General features: G+C 40.3%; 1 protein-coding gene across 1 annotated transcript in view; it reads left to right on the top strand.

The window, feature by feature from the left end:
- Positions 1 to 5,079: 5,079 nt before the first annotated feature.
- LOC140188776 (uncharacterized) overlaps positions 5,080 to 17,412 on the top strand; it is a 32,995-nt gene continuing 20,662 nt past the window's right edge. Inside the window, exons 1-3 of the mRNA XM_072245399.1 lie at positions 5,080 to 5,304; positions 10,257 to 12,055; positions 13,733 to 13,788. Of these exons, the coding sequence (XP_072101500.1) occupies positions 5,298 to 5,304; positions 10,257 to 12,055; positions 13,733 to 13,788 (1,862 nt within the window). The 5' untranslated portion in view covers positions 5,080 to 5,297. The remainder of the gene's footprint in view (positions 5,305 to 10,256; positions 12,056 to 13,732; positions 13,789 to 17,412) is intronic.

Here is a 17,412-nt window from a genome sequence, read left to right as displayed (position 1 = left end):
GTCTTTAATTATTTTAAGGTTGTAGTTTATTGATGAGCATGGATGTGAAAGGTTACTGTGTATAAGTTTGTGGTTTTGTTCAGATCAGCTATGACTTTATTAAATGGCAGAGCAAGCCTGAGGGACCAAATGCTGTTCCTTGTTCATTTAATCACCTATCTTTGAATTTAGTGGCATCACCTTGGCTAAGTGCCTCGATCTTGTCTTCACCATTGACCAGAAACCACCTTCTTCTTCTTTTTTGTTTTATGGCGGTTGGCAACCAGTTTTTAGTGCATTACTGCCACCTGCTAGACTTCTTGTGTTCCAACCAAATATGTCCTGGAGTTCTCTACTTTGGACAATCTAGTTCAGCCTGCAGTTCTCTATTAGCATCACTCAATTCCTCAAGAATGCTTAATGCACTCATTAGATAATGCCGCAAGCTGCTATTCTTCCCTAATTTTGTCACGTTTTCGTGTAGCTGCATTACCTCAATTACATTGATTTCATTTACAACACTTGTAAGACTAAAATCGTCTTGTTAAAGAATAGTAATTATTGCACGTTATACTTCTAAAATTGCTGTTTTTCCAAGTCTATCTGCTTTTTCCGGTTTTCCTTTTCTTGGATCATAGCCTGCAGTTGTTTACTGAGACCTCGGAGTTCTTCTTCATTTGCTTCCATGTTTTCATTTTATAATCTGAATGTAGATAAACCAGAAACCTACATGAAACAGCCACATAAATACCAAGGCTCACAGTGCGGCTTTGTTCACAGCAAATGATGCCCCTTAAATGAAGAAGCCTTTCCACCAATTGCAAGGCAGTGTTGGGAATGTGATGGACGACCCCCATTTGCCTGGATACACTCCAATACACTCAGTAACTTGATGTTGTCCAGAACAAAAAGTAGTTGGCAAATGACCTATCAACCAATCTAAACATCCATTAGGGCATGGAAGTTATAATTATCTGGAATGTTAATGCAGGAGGAACCACTTTTCCCAGAACCATATTCTAGCATTATTTTTACACAACTCTTTAACCTGTGCTATGTGCCAATGGAGAAATTGATGCAGCACAGTGAAAAAGATAGTGGGGCCAAGAGGTAAAGTTTTCCAATTAGAGATTTAGGGACTCCTTATACAGATTGGTAATAGCTACAGAAGCCATTGCATCCATTTCTGACCCATGAATTTTAGTGACCCGCTGCATTGTTTTGTAAAGGACTACAGTACTACATTTTCCCTCACTTACCACTTTTCCCCAGTAAGTTTGTACATGAAGGCTTTTCGGATAATCTTTCTCTCAGTGCATTTCCTCGTGTCAAAGTTGAAGACAGCAGATATGTTGAAACCACTGCGCCTGTGGCAAATCTGGCACATCCGGTGTCAACTGTTTACTTACCACCTTTGAACAACAATTTCTTGTCACCAATAACTAGAATAAATTGTATTTATATAGTTTAATGTATAGCACGGAAGAATTCAAAGTAGCCTTGACGTTATATAAGATATATAAAATAGATGAACAAAAGCTTAATCAAAGAGATAAGTGCGAATGAACTTTTTAAACGTGTTCGGGAATTACAGCGCTTTGGCGATGGACATTATGGATACAAGATCAATCAGAAAAGAGGTTAAAAGTGGAGTTGCTTATAAGAGCGATTTAATGAAAAACCGAAGGCAATGCAGATCGACCTCGGTTCAAGATAAGCAAGCATCGACGTCCACATTACGCCGGATAATTTTAAAAACGACAGGCGTCCACACTAAGCGTTTTTCAAAATATCTCCGACCACATTAGACGGATATTTGGGCGAATCTCCTTCTACTGGGCATGCGCAGGACACAAAACAAGCGAAGAGGAAACAGTATACTTAGTGCGCGTTTGTCCAGTTACAGAGTGGAAAAACTTGAAAGAAATTGCTCTTGGCTCTCGCGTAGGAGGACTTAAAACTAAAAAAAAAACACGAATACTGGAGCGTATGGAGGCAACCGACAGGGAGTTCACGGACAGTATGACCCAGCTGACGACGAACATTGAAAAACTATGCTGCATTAATAAAGCACCTTGTTAAATGTATAAAACGTCTGCATCAGTGTTATCTTGTATTTCGATACAATGTTACATTGGGCTGTTACACATCTATTGTCAGAGAAGTATTGCATAAATAGGTAAACCACCTTCATACAAGCAAGGACAGAAAACAGGGCAAAGTGAGTATACTTATTTATTCAGTAAACTATGGGTCAAAGTATCTGGTGAGTACATTTCTAACCCTTCTGGCTTCAGTCTCGTTGCCCTCTGTTCTGAAATTGTTAGGTGGTTGCGTTCAAGAAAACAACGAACATCTGTTCCGGCACGTCATGACAGCGTTTTTAAATAGTCAATAAAACTCACTTTACAATTTAACTCTCACGCCGTTCACACCGACTACGCGTTATAACAGCTTGCGCAGTACCAAGCAGAAGCATTGCTTGTTGTGGTGTTGTCATGACAGCGTTTTTAAATCTCTCCGTTTACCTCGTACGCACTGCGCCACATATTAAGCGTTTTCAGATTTATTCACTCTGGAGAGTGTTTTCGAAAATTTCCGTTCCCGGGGGCTGAAAACGCCGGCTCAGTGTGGACGGGAGGGCAAAACGAAGAGAAAAAGCTTCGTTTTCAAAATTATCCGGCGTAGTGTGGAGTGATCTAAGTCTACGGACAACGAAGATTTTCAACAGTAGATTAGTGCTGATGGCTGAACTTCTTGATGTCATGGAAATAGCCATAACAATTGCGAGGATGTGTGATCCAGAGCTCACCTCGCTGCCAAAAATACCAAGTTTGTGACTAAACTAATCCCAATAAATTATTTAAAACGTTCCTATCTTGAGTAAACTTTCTAAGTTTGTATCAGAATCAGATCTGTCGTGAAAACAAAGTAAGCATTATTGAGGTAAAGGCTTCGGGAGTATAATATGGACCCTGGTGATTTGTTTTGAGACCCATTTCTGCATCGATTGCCTCTAATCATTAACAGCATAGCTAGAGTTTGTTTAGGTGACAGTGAATGAGTCTACCGGTGAGGGTACAGCCGATTTATTGTCCAGATGCCAGCGAGCAGAGGGCAGTGTTAAAGCAACACTGACAACACGCTGGAGGAACTCAGCAGGTCGGGCAGCATCCGTGGAAACGATGAGTCGACGTTTCGGGCCAGAACCCTTCGTCAGGACTGAAGAGGGAAGGGGCAGAGGCCCTATAAAGAAGGTCGGGGGAGGGAGGGAAGGAGAAGGTGAAAAATCAGTAAGGGGGCACGTTCCCAGGAAGGAGACGTGGCTGTGGTAGCGGGTCTGGGTGAGGATCTGGTCGGAGAGGCGGGGCAGTGAGAGAGGGGCTCACTGAACTCCCGTCGAAGGGAAGATTTAAACTTCTTCAGGGCAGGCATACCTCGAAGAGACTTCGCAGCGTTAAAACCATTGCGTCATCCGCTCCCACTCCTGACGCTCCGAGTGGTCGGAATCATTGATCCTGCAATTTAATCATTCAACTTATCTGACGCCGCGTCGCCGGAGGGCGAATTGAACTCCCGCCTCCCGGGTCCTCTCGCGAGATCCGGCGAGACTCACGGGGCCAATCCAAACGGCGGTCATCTCAAGCGAGGGTGGGACTGGGATAGGGTTGGGAGTCGGAGGAGTGGGATGGGGTTACGGACGACGACGGGTAATCACCACGGACTTGGTGTTGAGTTTGGAATCTGAGATTGGAAAGGCCCGAGTTAATAAAGGATCAGCGGTAGCAGTTTCCGTCGATGTAGAGAAAGCTTATGATGTGGACGTTAAGGGTTGCTGTTTAAATTGGGAAAGATGGGTAGAATGTTCTATTGGATTCAAGATTTTTTATATGGTAGGAAGATTCAATTTAGGGTGGGAACAACGTTCTCTAAGTCGAAGAAGTACACCCTGATTATGTACTAATGTACTCTGATACATTCTTACTTTTGACATCTGTTAAAATATTTCAGATTGTAGGCCAGATATCAGATTGGACAACATCTGTTGAGGCTGCAGGGTCCGGGCTTGTGTCTCCGGTTCCTATGGGTCCCTGCCCATGCTGGGGTTGAAGGAAATGAGGTGGAAGACATTCTAGCCAAACAGTCATTTAAAATTGAGGATGTAAATGTAGTGGTCCCCTGCATAAAGGGGAGGTGAAAGCCATAATTAAAAAAGTCAATTTGATCACTGGTTGCGAAGTTGGGATAAGGAAAAAAAAGTACAGCATTTATATAAAATTCAGACTATAGTGGGAACTCAACTGGGAGATGGGTATAAAAAGAGGGAAGAAGTTATACTTACACATTTATGTATTGGACATACTAAATTGGATAATTCCTTGTTCAAATTTAATATGCATGATACAGGGATTCATAGGGCATGCACTTGTCAGGAAATGGTGCAGCATATATTGTTTGAATGTAGTTCCTATGAGGTGCAAAGGAAACATTTAATTGCTAAATTGAGATCTTTAAGGCAGATACAGAGTTTAACATGGAAAGTTTGTTACGGTATCACTGCCATCATAATGTATATGTGTATATTTGACTTAGGCTTTTTGATATTATTTGAGTTTTTTTTGGGGGGGGGAATTTAATAGGTGCATTTCCTGTCTCTTTGCTCCACACTCCAACTCAATAGGTGTTGGTAATGCGCCTTATGTCAGTCTGCCGATTGCTATTAAACCTTACAAGAAGAAGAAGAAAATGAAGGTGGGTAGGGCATGTCAGGCAGAGGGGGTATTGACAGAAGAAAATAATTGCGGGAAGAAAATAAACTAGGAGCAAGGAATGAACAATGTCTTGCACTCTTGGGGACAGTTAAATGATAGATCAATTCCTTTAGGATGGGATCAAAGAGGAACATGACATATGAACAAGAAGCAGGCTCGGGAGGTGATAAGTGATTGAAAGAACAGAATGTGGTGCATTGTGTACTTAATGTGTGTGGCATATTTATTAAGATTTGTCTGCCAGATGCCTAATCAGATTAACATACGCTATTCCTTGGTTACTAGCTCATTAATAAGGCTAAATTCAATCCTGGAATAATGAGGAACAGACCACAGAGTTGCCTGTGCAGAAACAACCTGACATGAATCTTTTTCACAGTTCACTGAATATCTCTGATCTGCTTAAGATTCAGGTCAAGGCAAATATTAATTGGGAAAGGAATTGATGATCAACAGGACACATTTTTCTTTACGAAAAAAAGTTCTAAGTGTTTCTTTCAAACAAAAAGATCTCCAGCCAATGGAAGGAATAACAACCGCACTGCAATGTACCGTACGTAATCATTTCTAAATGCATTGTATCCTAAATTAGTAGGTATGATGGAGATTTTCCAATTCTCTGTGTACTGTGGCTTGGGTAGAATCTTCCAAACCAATTATTATTTTCTTCTTCTCATCCCCAACCTCTACAACACATGCACACTTGCCTGCTGTGGATATGGTTTCTTGCAATGCAGTATAAAGACTATTTTCACGATATTTCTATCATTTGGACTGTTGAGACACAGTGAACTGGAGGAAACATATTCCTGCACACAAGATACTGTTATTCAAACCGAGCAGCATGTGAACAGCATGTAAAGTGGTTTAGTTCAGAATAAGAATTCTCTTATTAGTTTTGGGAACCAGTCCTGATCACATCTCTCCATCAGTTTTCTTAATTTTCCAGTACATTCAAACTCTTGAAGCCTTACAGAATAACTCAAGGAAAGCCAGCGTTGCTTGAGGGATATGAGGTTGGGGGAGTGACATTTCTCTGGGCTGGAGCTGCTGAAATTAAACCATGTAGAAACCTTTGTGCAAATATGCTCTCAAAGAACAAAAACTCATATAATGTGCTTATAGCAGCTTGTTTTGAGAATTTCTGACATTTTGGGTCAGTGTAGCAGAGGATAGCCCTGGAAGTCAGTAGACAGAAGGTGTTAAGAATTTGTCCTTGAAAGTTATTTGAAAATATTGTTTTTCCAATGCCTGAGTGGTTGAATAATCTGGCATTATACTGTGTATTACAGACCAAGTGGTTTCTGATCATTGCTGTTATATATTTGATTGAAGTGCCCTGAACTGAGAGAAAATAAAGTAAGAGTCCTGTTTCTGACATTATGGTCCTTGCTGTAAGTTTGCTACTTGAATATAAGACAAAGGCAAAATTACCTGATTCTAATGCACTTTTTTGAGTCTCATGAGGACATTCATTCTCGAGGCTTACCCCGTGAAGAATGTGCATTAGGTGATGTCTAGATCCTGACTATGGGAACTTGTGCATCAGCATTTTTGACACCTTGAGTTTACAGTCATCATCATCCTGATGGTTCAATAACTTGCTCCCATTTCTTATAGAAATAAGCGTTGAGTTTTATGCAGTGAACAAATTATCCTTGAACTAAATCTGATTAATTTAAAAAAATACTGAATTAATTCATAGATAAGTAATGGCAACATATTTCCCGGAAATTAACTTAGAACAATACAGCACAGGGACAGACCCTTTGGCCCACGGTGTTGTACCAAACCCACTAAAAAGTATGTCAAAAAAACCCAAAAAACAATCTCTCCTATCTACACAATGTCTATATCCCTCTATCTTCCTTACGTTCATGTGCCTATCTAAATGTCTCTTAAAAGCCTCTAATGTACTTGCCTCTACCACCATACCAGGCAGCCACCGCTCTCAGATTAAAAAACTTACCCCTTGCATCCCCTTTGAATCTACTGCCTCTCCCTTCAATGCATGCTGTCTGGTACTAGACATTTCTATCCTGGGATAAAAGATATTCCTTGTCTATTCTATTTATGCCCCTCATAATCTTATAAACCTCTAGCAGCTCTCCCCTCAGCCTCCTCCACTCCAAAGAAAACAGCCCAAGTTTGTCCACAAATAAATCACAAAAAATTCGCAGAGGGACACACACAAAATGCTCGTGGAAAAATGCACAGGTCTGAGAGCATCTATGGAAAGGAATAAAGAATTGACATTTCGGGCAGAGACCCTTCTTCAGGATTGGACAAGAAGGGGAAAAATCCGGAATAAAAAGGTGGGGGTGGGGAAAGTGTGCGAGCTAGAAGGGTCGATTAAGAAACCATTATGGGAATCATGTATAGGTCTCCAAATAGTAGCCAAGGTGTGGGGTTAAGATTGCAAAGGGAGCCGAAAAAGGCATGTAATAGGGGTAATGGCACAATTGAAATGAGGGACTTAAGTATGCAAGGGGATTGGAAATATCAGGTTGGTGTCAGATCACAAGAGAGGGAATTTGTTAAGTGCCTACGAGATGCCTTTTCAGAACAGCTAGTGCTTGAGCCTACTTGGGGAAAGGTTGTCTTAGGTTGGGTGTTGTGTAATAGCCCAGATCTTATTAAGGAGCTTAACGTAAAGAAACCCTTGGGCGGCAGTGATCATAATGTGATTCAATTCATACTGCAATTTGAGAGAGAGCAGCATAACTCACATGTATCAGTATAGCACTGGAATAAAGGGAATTATAGAGGCATGAGAGAGGAGCTTGCCCAGGTAGATTGGAGGAGGATACTGGCAGGGATGACAGCAGAGCAGAACTGGCTGAAGTTTCTGGGAATAGATCACAAGGCGCAGGATAGATATGTCCCACAGAGGAAGAAGTTCTCAAATGGCAGGGGTAGGCAACCGTGGCTGACAAGGGAAGTTAAGGACTGCATAAAAGCCAAGGAAAAGGCATATAAGATAGCAAAAGTGATGGGAAGTTGGATGATTGGGAAGCTTTTAAAACCCAACAAAAGGCAACTAAAAAGCTATAGAAAGGGAAAAGATGAAATATGAAGGCTATGGGCAGCCATTGGTGCCTCTATTACCAGCAACTGTTTCACATCATGGACAGCAGTCCAATGTGGAACACTATGGACAGTATCATAACTTCCAAAATAATATAAAGCAGGATACCGAAAGTTTTTTTTCAGTTATGTAAAGAGTAAAAGGGAGGTGAGAGTTGATATTGGACCTATGGAAAATGATGCTGGTGAGGTAGTAATGGGGGAATAAAGAAATGGCAGATGAGCTTAATGGGTATTTTGTATCTGTCTTCACTATGGAAGACACTAGCAGTGTGCCAGAGGTCCATGAGTGTCGGAGCAGGAGTGAGTTTCATTGCTAGGGAAAAATTGCTAGGCAAACTCAAAGGTGGATAAGTCACCTGGACCAGATGAACTACACCCTAGAGTCCTAAAAATGGTTGCTGAAGAGATAGCAGATGCATTGGTCATGACTTTTCAAGAATCCCAATTCTGACATGGAACAAGAGGACTGGAAGATTGCAAATGTCACTCCACTCTTTAGGAAGGGAGGAAGGCAAAAGAAAGGAAATTAACAGTGATTGGGAAAATCTTGGAGTCTATTATTAAGGTTTCAAAGTACTTGGAGACTGATGATAAAATAAGTCAAAGTCAACATGGTTTCTGTCAAGAAAAATCTTACCTGACAAATCTGTTAGAGTTCTGCGAGAGAGTAACAAGTGGGCTAGACAGAGGAGAGGCAGTGGATGTCATTTACTTGGATTTTCAGAAGGCATTTGACAATGTGCCACACATGAGGCTGCTTTACAAAATAAAAGCCTTTGGCATTAGAGGAAAGATACTGGCATTGATAGAGGAATGACTGACGGGCAGGAGCCAGCGAGTAGGAATAAAAGGGGGCCTTTTCTGGTTGGCTACTGGTGACTAGTGGTGTTCCTGAGGGGTCAGTATTGGGACCACTGCTTTTCACATTGTCAGTGATTTAGATGATGGAATTGAATGTTTTGTGGCAAAGTTTGTGGATGAAGGTGGAGGGGTAGGTAGTGCTGAGGAAGCAACGTGATTGCAGCAGTACTTAGACAAATGGGAAGAATGGGTGAAAATGTGGCAGATGGAATACAGTGTTGGGAAATGTCTGATAATGCATTTTGGTAAAAGGAACAATAGTCGGACTATTATCTAAATGGGGAGAAGTGCAAAGGTACATAGGAGTCCTTGTGCAAGATTCCCAGAAGGTTAATTTACAGGTTGATTCTGTGGTAAAGAAGGCAAATGCAATGTTGGCATTTATTTCAAGGGGAATAGAATATAAAAGGAAGGAGATAATGCTGATTCCTTATAAGACATTAATCAGGCTGCACTTGGAGTATTGTCGATAGTTTTGGGCTGTGTATTTCAGAAAGGAAATGTTGTCATTGGAGAGAGTACAGAGCAGGTTCATGAGGATATTCCAAGAATGAAGGGGTTAACATATGAGGAGCATTTGGCAGCTTTGGGCTTGTACTCACTGGAATTTAGAAGAATACGGGGCGAGGGGGGGATCTCATTGAAACCAAATGAATGTTGAAAGGACTAGATAGGGTAGATGTGGTGAGAATGTTTCCTATGCTGGGGGTATACACAACTGGAGGGCACAGCCTCAAATTTGAGGGGGCTACCTTTTAAAACAGAGGTAAGGAGAATTTTTTTTAGCCAGAGAGTAGTAAATCTGTGGAACACTCTGCCACAGACTGCGGATGAGGCCAAGGTCATGGGTATATTTAAGGCGGAAGTTGATCATTTCCTGATTGGTCAGGGCATCAAAGGATATGGTGAGAAGGCAGGTGCATGGGGTTGAGTGGGATCCGGGATCAGCCATGATGGAACAACAGAGCAGACTCGATGGGCTGAATGGTCTAATTCTGCTCCTATGTCTTATGGTCTGAGGTGAAGCCAGGTGAAGGAGAAGATGGATGTTGGGAGGAAGGGTGAATGAAATAAGAAGCTGGGAGTGATAGGTGATAAAGGTAAAAGGCTGAAGAAGAAGGAATCTGATGGGAAAGGAGAGAGGACTATGGGAGAAGGGGAAGGGGGCACCAGAGGAAGGTGATAAGGTGGCAAGGAGAAGAAAAGAGGTAAGAAGAGAGCTTGAATGGTGGTTGGAAAAAGAGGAGAGGGGAGAAATTACTGGAAGTAGAGAAATTGATGTTCATGCAGGTTTGAAGAGCATATTGTCTTCAGTATCTTGGTGTGATTACTCCACTGTTCTTTGAATAGACCCTAATTTCTAATCCATTTGAGTGAAATCTATGTTTAAAAAAACATGAAGCATGTTCCAGAATTTTATTTAACTCTTTGGTATTTTGTGATTATCCTTTGATTTCAACTTGCTTAAGGTAAAGGCTTTGATACTCATGATTTTGAATTGTACATTCTTTGCATTGAGATTCATTTTTTTTTCAAAACTTTTATGTTTTCCAGACACGAGAAAAATTCAGGAGAATCTGAAGGTGAAAGCTTGCACAGAGAACCATGAATTATCAACTGGGTTATATTATGGTTCATTCCCTAGATCAGTTTGTACTGGCAAGGTCAGACAGAATACAGTGCAGTTGTGGTTAGACAGCAGCACAAGGCACAATGGAAAAGATACTGTCTGCAACCAGCAATTGGTGCAGACCAACTTGGCCTGTGTCTCTCAAGGCAATGGGCAGCCATTGGTGCCTCTATTACCAGCAAGTGTTTCATATCGTGAACAGCAGTCCAATGTGGGACACTATAATCATAACTTCCAAAATTCCTTCAGAGACAAAGGCAATACAAACTCTACTTCACTTGTGGAATCCAAACATTTAGAAAAAGAGTGGGTTTGGTACTTACAGGGATCTGAGAGAAATATGAACATTAATTTGAATAAGAGATTTGCTGAGAGTAAAAGTGAAACCAACAGAAAATGGAAAAAATATTTTCAAGGGCAAGAGAATGTATGTCCAAATCAGTTAAGCAGTCAGGACATTCAATGTATAAATCTCTTGAAAGCCTATGATTCAATGACTTCCGATTCTCCAAGTTGTTCTCTTTCTCAGGGAGGTTTTGCAAATAAAAGCCAATCATTGAAAAGTGGACAGTCCAACTCACCGCACTCCAAGTTTAAATCCTCCCAAACATCTTCAAGTCTCCATTGCTCAATGCTCAGCCTAGATGATAGTCTGTATAAGGCAAGGCCTATTTCAAACAAATCTGCAGACATTCATGTGACCCAAAATCCTTTAACCTATTTGAATTTGCGTCTTGGAAATCAAAGGGAGGAACATTCAGTAAATATGTATCCAGATAAATGCAAAGCACAAGGTATTTCAAAGATACCAGTCTATGGTTCTCTTTTACATAATGGTTCTCTTCTGAATGATTCACATCCTCTGTTGCATGTGTGTGAACAGCATTTAAACACTAAGAATTTAACTTGTATTTGCAGCATCCACGAGAATGCTGACAGAGGTGTAATCAATTCTGAATCAGATGTTTGTAAGGATGACTGTCGCAGAACCTCTCATTTTATTATTTCTGGTCGAAAGACCCTGAAAATGTCAGGTACACTCACCTTGCCTAACAAGGACATGAACAATCCACATGACTCTCACTATGCTGTGTGTCAAAAGAGTGCAGGCATTTTATGTCATCTTCCCACAAAGTCTGACTGTACGACTGAAATGGAGACTAATCAGAGAGTGCCAGAAGATAGAGAAAAATCAGGTACTGAAGACATGTTCTCAAATGCTGTGGAAATTAGGGAAGAATTATCAGGAAAGTCCCCAGATAATTTTTTGGGCTCCAGTCTGAAGAATCAAGTTAAGCCCCATTTTCCTGTCATCATGAATAATAATTATGCCACGCAGCACAGAGCTACAAATGATTTGTTGATACTGGAGGCTGCCCAGACCCCGGTTTATGAAAGTCTTCCTCCGACATCTTTGCAGAGCAATTCATCCCAGGGCAATTTCTACAGGAATACACAGAAGGAAATATCAAACCTGGAGTCAACAGAAGTTGGAAAAAGAGCAATGGGAAATAGCCAGATTTCAGGTTATTTTAGAAATTCCACCCCTTCAGGAGGAGAGGAAAATAATAAAGGAGAAAATGACCTCAACATGAAACAGAAAGATAATAGCACTTTGTACAATAGGGAACATGATCCAATCCTAAAGGAATTTTTAAAGGGCAATGTCGAAACAAAGCAGCTCCTGCAAACATTCCCGTTGATGGACAGCAACATGTTAAAGGTAAGACGATAATGAACATACAACACTTATGAACCTTCCCTCATCAAATATCTCAACAGTCCCTCTGTCCTGGAAAATATTACTAACTCTTAAAGCTGGCTTCAAAATTTAATTAAATCTGTTCTTTCACTGAGTCACGGGAACCGATTTGATGAGAGCAATGGACTTTTTGGTTAGATATTTTGAATTCGGGTTATGGTGACTTCTAATTGCTTCAAGTGAGAGGATCTTTTTATTTATTGGTTATACTGTTTGATAGATTATTTGTCAGAAAAATAATTATGGATGTAGAGAAACTTACAAAGTTTATTTCACTGCATCATAGAGGGGATGTGTTTGATCATTAGATCAAAAAGCAACTGCTGTGAAGATTGCAGGAGCTCACTGCACATCGGACTACTCTGCTTTAGAGTCATGGAATCTTACAGCACAGATGGGGACTATTCTGTCTGCTGTGTCTTTGTAGACTTCTTGAAAGAGTTGCTCTGGTCTTTTTCATTTCTCTTTTTCCCATAGCTCTGCAAGTGATTCCCTTCATGTATTTATCAAATTGAATTTTGAAGGTCTTTCTTGAACCTGCTTTAGCTTCCTTTTTTGGGTAGTATACTTCAGATTATTATAGTGACTAACTTCTTCAAAAATTCATAGTTTACTGACCTCTGATTCATTTGCCAATTGCTCTGTTTACTGGCTATTGTGCCAAAGGAAATACTATTTCTTTTCTGTTTGTTCTTTGTTATTTTAACACCTTTATTAAATCTCGTTAATAATTTTCTGTTCTAAGAAGAACAATCCCAGCTTTTTGATTTTCTGTATCCCTAGTACAGTATTGCTTTTAGTAAACTGCCTTTATATATATTTTTTAAATACCTTAACATTCTTTTGTGATCTTCAGTGTCCAGAATTAACATAATTCTCCACCTTAACTGACTGAAAAAAAGAATGGCATAATCTGAAATGGAGTGAACAAAACTATCATTGTTTAGATCCAAGATTGTGACTGCCCTGAGTACTACGACAGTTAAATAGCATATAGATATGTACACTACTTTACTAATGGCAGTGTGTAGAACAAGTGAATGCCCCACTCCTAACTTCTGCTTAGATATTTAAATTACTTTTAAGATCATGACATTTAGAGTCAACTAGAATTACACAATCCACGTACTTTTTATATCATCATGTGAAATGTGGGTTACATTATATGTTGGTGAGAGGACCACTTCCTGATTATTAAATAAATTCAGTGACCTTTCTGATGCTGATCAGTGAGAATAGAATCAGTTGGGGAGCTGGAGAGGGAAGTAATGTTGGAATTCTTTGAAGTCTGCAAATCTGGCACTGGATGTTGTACAATTACATTGAAAAATGTATTGTGAGAGCAAACACTTCAGTGTTTAGTTTGAAATTCCTCTATAGACCACAAACCTAATTAATCCTATGAAGTGCATGAATTTAACTATTGAGCTAATCGTTCCACAAAGAAATATTTCACCTTTTGAATGATGAAAATTTACAGAAACAGGAGTCAGAAGTGAACTGATAACCCATCTAACTGGATGTTACTAATAAAATAAATCTACTATATATATATATATATATATACAAATTTGTAATTCTAACATTGTCTTGTCTTAAGCTATTGAACAGTTCATTGCGGCTTCTTTTGTTTAACAGATTATGAAACTTGGAGGATATTCTTTGAATGATAGGACAAAGACACCAATGGAGAGGTACAGCATTGTGTGGGGACTGGGTGATAGATATTTAAAGCTCTTTGAAACAATTACAGACAGTCTCAGTAACTACCAAAATGGTCAAGACAATATAGAGGTTGGAGAAAGAATTTTTTTTTCCATTGAGATTGGATGAGACTAGAACTAGAAGTCATTAGTTAAAGGGGAAAGGTGAAATACTTAAGGAACATCTCGGGGAACACCTTCACTCGGTTCATGGAACGAGCTGTCAACGGAAGTGGTGGATATGATTTTGTTTTCAACATTTAAGAAAAATCTGGATAAGTACATGGACAGGAGGGCGATGGGACTGGACAGAATAACAATTTGGCATGGACTAGATGGGCTGAAGGGTCTGCCTCTGTGTTGTAGTGCTCTGTAACCCTATGATTTGTACTGACATACTAGAAATGATGTCTCAAAGGAACAGGTAGTAAAGATTGGATTTGGCACAATGCATTCATTGCTGCACATTCAAAGCTGCACATGGATTTCCTGAAGGCATTTGACCCTGTAGCTAAGCCATACAGAAGGTACTGGAAGAACTCAATGAGTCAGGCAGCATCTGAGGAGAGAAACGACCAGTTGATGCTTTGGGTCAAAACCCTCCATCAGGATAGCTAGTTGAGCCCAGATAAGGGCTCTTGACCTGAAATATCGACAATCCATTTCTTACCATAAATGTTAGCTAAGTTCCTCCAGCATTATGTGCGTGGCTTCAAATTCCAGCATCTGCAGTCTCTTGTCTCCAGTCTACTGTTAGTTAATGTTATACTTGGAAGCGAGGACAAGTTATTGATCTCATGAGGATTTCTTTAACAGAGTGGAGATATTGGGTATGTGAGCATTACTTGAAATAAATGACTTGGAATGCCCTGCAGTGATGAGTGCTGGCCCCTCAACTAGTCACTTGTATTCATTAATTACTTGGGTAATACACAGAGACCTATACAACTAAAGTTGACAATATCACAAAGATTTGTGGTACAGTTAAGAATTTAGACTGGAAGATTAAATTATAAAGGGATACTGCTATATGTAAGTGATTCTTGCCCAATTTGTTCCAAATGGGAATAGATAAAAATATTATTTAAAATATAAAGCTGATGCAGAGAAAAGTGGAAGAGATTTACTTGTATCTTAATCTAGATTAGATTAGATTAGATTCAAATTTATTGCCATTGTGCCGAGGACAGATACAAAGCCAATGAAATGCAGTTAGCATCTGGCCAGAAGTGCAAAGAATAGTGTTATTTACAAAATAACTGTGAAAAAAAAGTAAGTGCTACAGCACACAAATATAAAAGTACCGAGACATTATAATATGGGTACAATACTGTTTAGCGCTGTGATGTGAGGTTCAGCAGGGTCACAGCCTCAGGGAAGAAGCTCTTCCTGTGCCTGCTGGTGCGGGAGTGGAGGCTCCTGTAGCGCCTACCGGATGGGAGGAGAGTAAAAAGTCCATGGTTAGGGTGAGATGCATCCTTGATAATGCTTTTCGCCCTGCCCAGGCAGCGTTTATGGTAGATGTTCTCAATGGTGGGCAATTGGGTGCCGATAATCTGCTGGCAGTTTTCACCACATGCTGGAGTGCTTTGTGGTCCGATACGGGACGATTGCCATACCACACTGAGATGCCGTTGGTGAGTATGCTCTCAATGGTACAGCGGTAAAAGTCCGTCAGTATCCTGGGACAGAGGTGAGCTTTCTTGATGCTCCGCAGGAAATAAAGGTGCTGTTGAGCCTTTTTGACCAGGATGGAGGAGTTCAGGGACCAGATGAGATCCTCGGAAATGTGGACACCAAGGAATTTGAAGCTTGATACACGCTCCACTACAGCTCAGTTGATGTAGATGGGGACGTGAGTGTGGCTCCTACCATGCTTGAAGTCCACAATGATCTCCTTGGTCTTCTGAGTGTTAAGGGCCAGGGTGTTGTCAGCACACCATGCGGCCAGGTGCTGGACCTCGTCCCTGTAGGCTGTCTCGTCATCCCCTCTGATCAGGCCAACCACCGTGGTGTCTCCTGTGAACTTAATTATGGAGTTAGAACCATGTACAGGAACGCAGTCATTGGTGAAAAGGGAGTACAGAAGAGGGCTTAGCACACAGCCTTGAGGCACACCGGTGTTCAGGGTGAGAGTCTACATAGATCACTAAAATTACAAATAATGTCTGAAGCAATCTTTCCAAATCAAGGGCAAGCCAGTAAGGAAGGAAGCTTTATTATAGTTACACAGGTTAGGCTGAGACATACTTATGTAGTTTTCAGCACAGCACTTTGGAAAGAATATAATCATAAGATTATACAGCATGGAAAGGCCTTTTTGCATAACTTGTTCATATAAAACAGCAGGCACCTTTCTATGTTACCAGATCACCCAATACTTGGTCCATTGCTCAATGTCTCAAGTGTTCATCTCAGCACTTTGTAAATATTATCAATGACGACTTCAATCACTCTTTCAGCAGGTGCATTCCAGAAGCTGGCTATGCTTAGTGTGAAGAAAGTCTCCTTTCTATCCCCTATGAATCTCTTTCCCTTTTTCATAAACCTATGTCCTCTAGATTTATCTGCTTGTGATATGAGGAAAAGGTTTCCTGCAGTGTACCCTATTTGTATCCCTCATGATTTTATTTATCACAATCATTTCTCCTCTTGGCCACCCCCACTCCAGCAAGAAAAGGCCTTGCTTCTCCAGCCTCTCATCACCAATGAACTACTGTTATGCAGGTAGCTAATGTAGTTTGAGAAGTCATATAGGACACTGACCTTCATTTTCAGTGCATTGAATTAGGAGATTCATCAAATTTCACCAGGTGAGTCTCCTCTGCATCTTCTCAAGCACTATTACACCCTTTTGATAGCTTGATGACCAGAATTACACATAGTACTCCAGCTGAGGTCTGACCAAAGTTTTATAAAGCATAACCTCCTACTTCTACATCCAGTCCTACAACAAATGAAGGCCAGTGTCTCAAGTGCCTTTCTATCTGTATGGCCATCTTCCAATACTGTCCCTTGATGGAGTGCAGTACAAATCATTATAATGCTATCAGGGTTCAAAGAGTTCAGATTTTGTGCAGGGATTATCTAAATGTCTTGCATTCCATTGAATTAAGGAATACTTTGAAGGACTGATATGATGGAAACTATTTTCTGATATGACAATAAACCTGACTTGAACTTTTTCTTTGCTTGTGAAAGTGTAGATAGTAGACATAACCGTAAAGTTAGAGCATTGGTTATTTAGCAAAGAAGTTAGGAAATGTTTCTTTGTACAAAAATAGTGCAAATGTGGCCCATTCAATTAACAATTTAAAATCTGATATCCACCAAGAAATAACAAGAGAATTCTTCAGAGGAACAAATACTTAATTCCAGGTTTAGAGTCTTTTAGGAATACACTTGACAATTCTGTAATTCTCTCCAATATTTTTAGTAAAAATGGTAAAGAATCTTTACAAATCAGTAAGCAGCTGGATTAATAACACCCAATTGTAATGACAGGAGCACAGAAACTGTCTTGATTAATGACTGTATTTAAGTAAGGTTTAACCAATATTCTTGCACTGCTTTGTGCTCCCTTTCCTCAAGGCCCATGTTACTGACTTGTCTGGA

The sequence above is a fragment of the Mobula birostris genome, chromosome 27 (genome assembly GCF_030028105.1).
Source record: "Mobula birostris isolate sMobBir1 chromosome 27, sMobBir1.hap1, whole genome shotgun sequence".
Taxonomy (NCBI): Eukaryota; Metazoa; Chordata; class Chondrichthyes; order Myliobatiformes; family Myliobatidae; genus Mobula; species Mobula birostris.
This window is presented reverse-complemented; position numbering and strand designations above follow the sequence as displayed.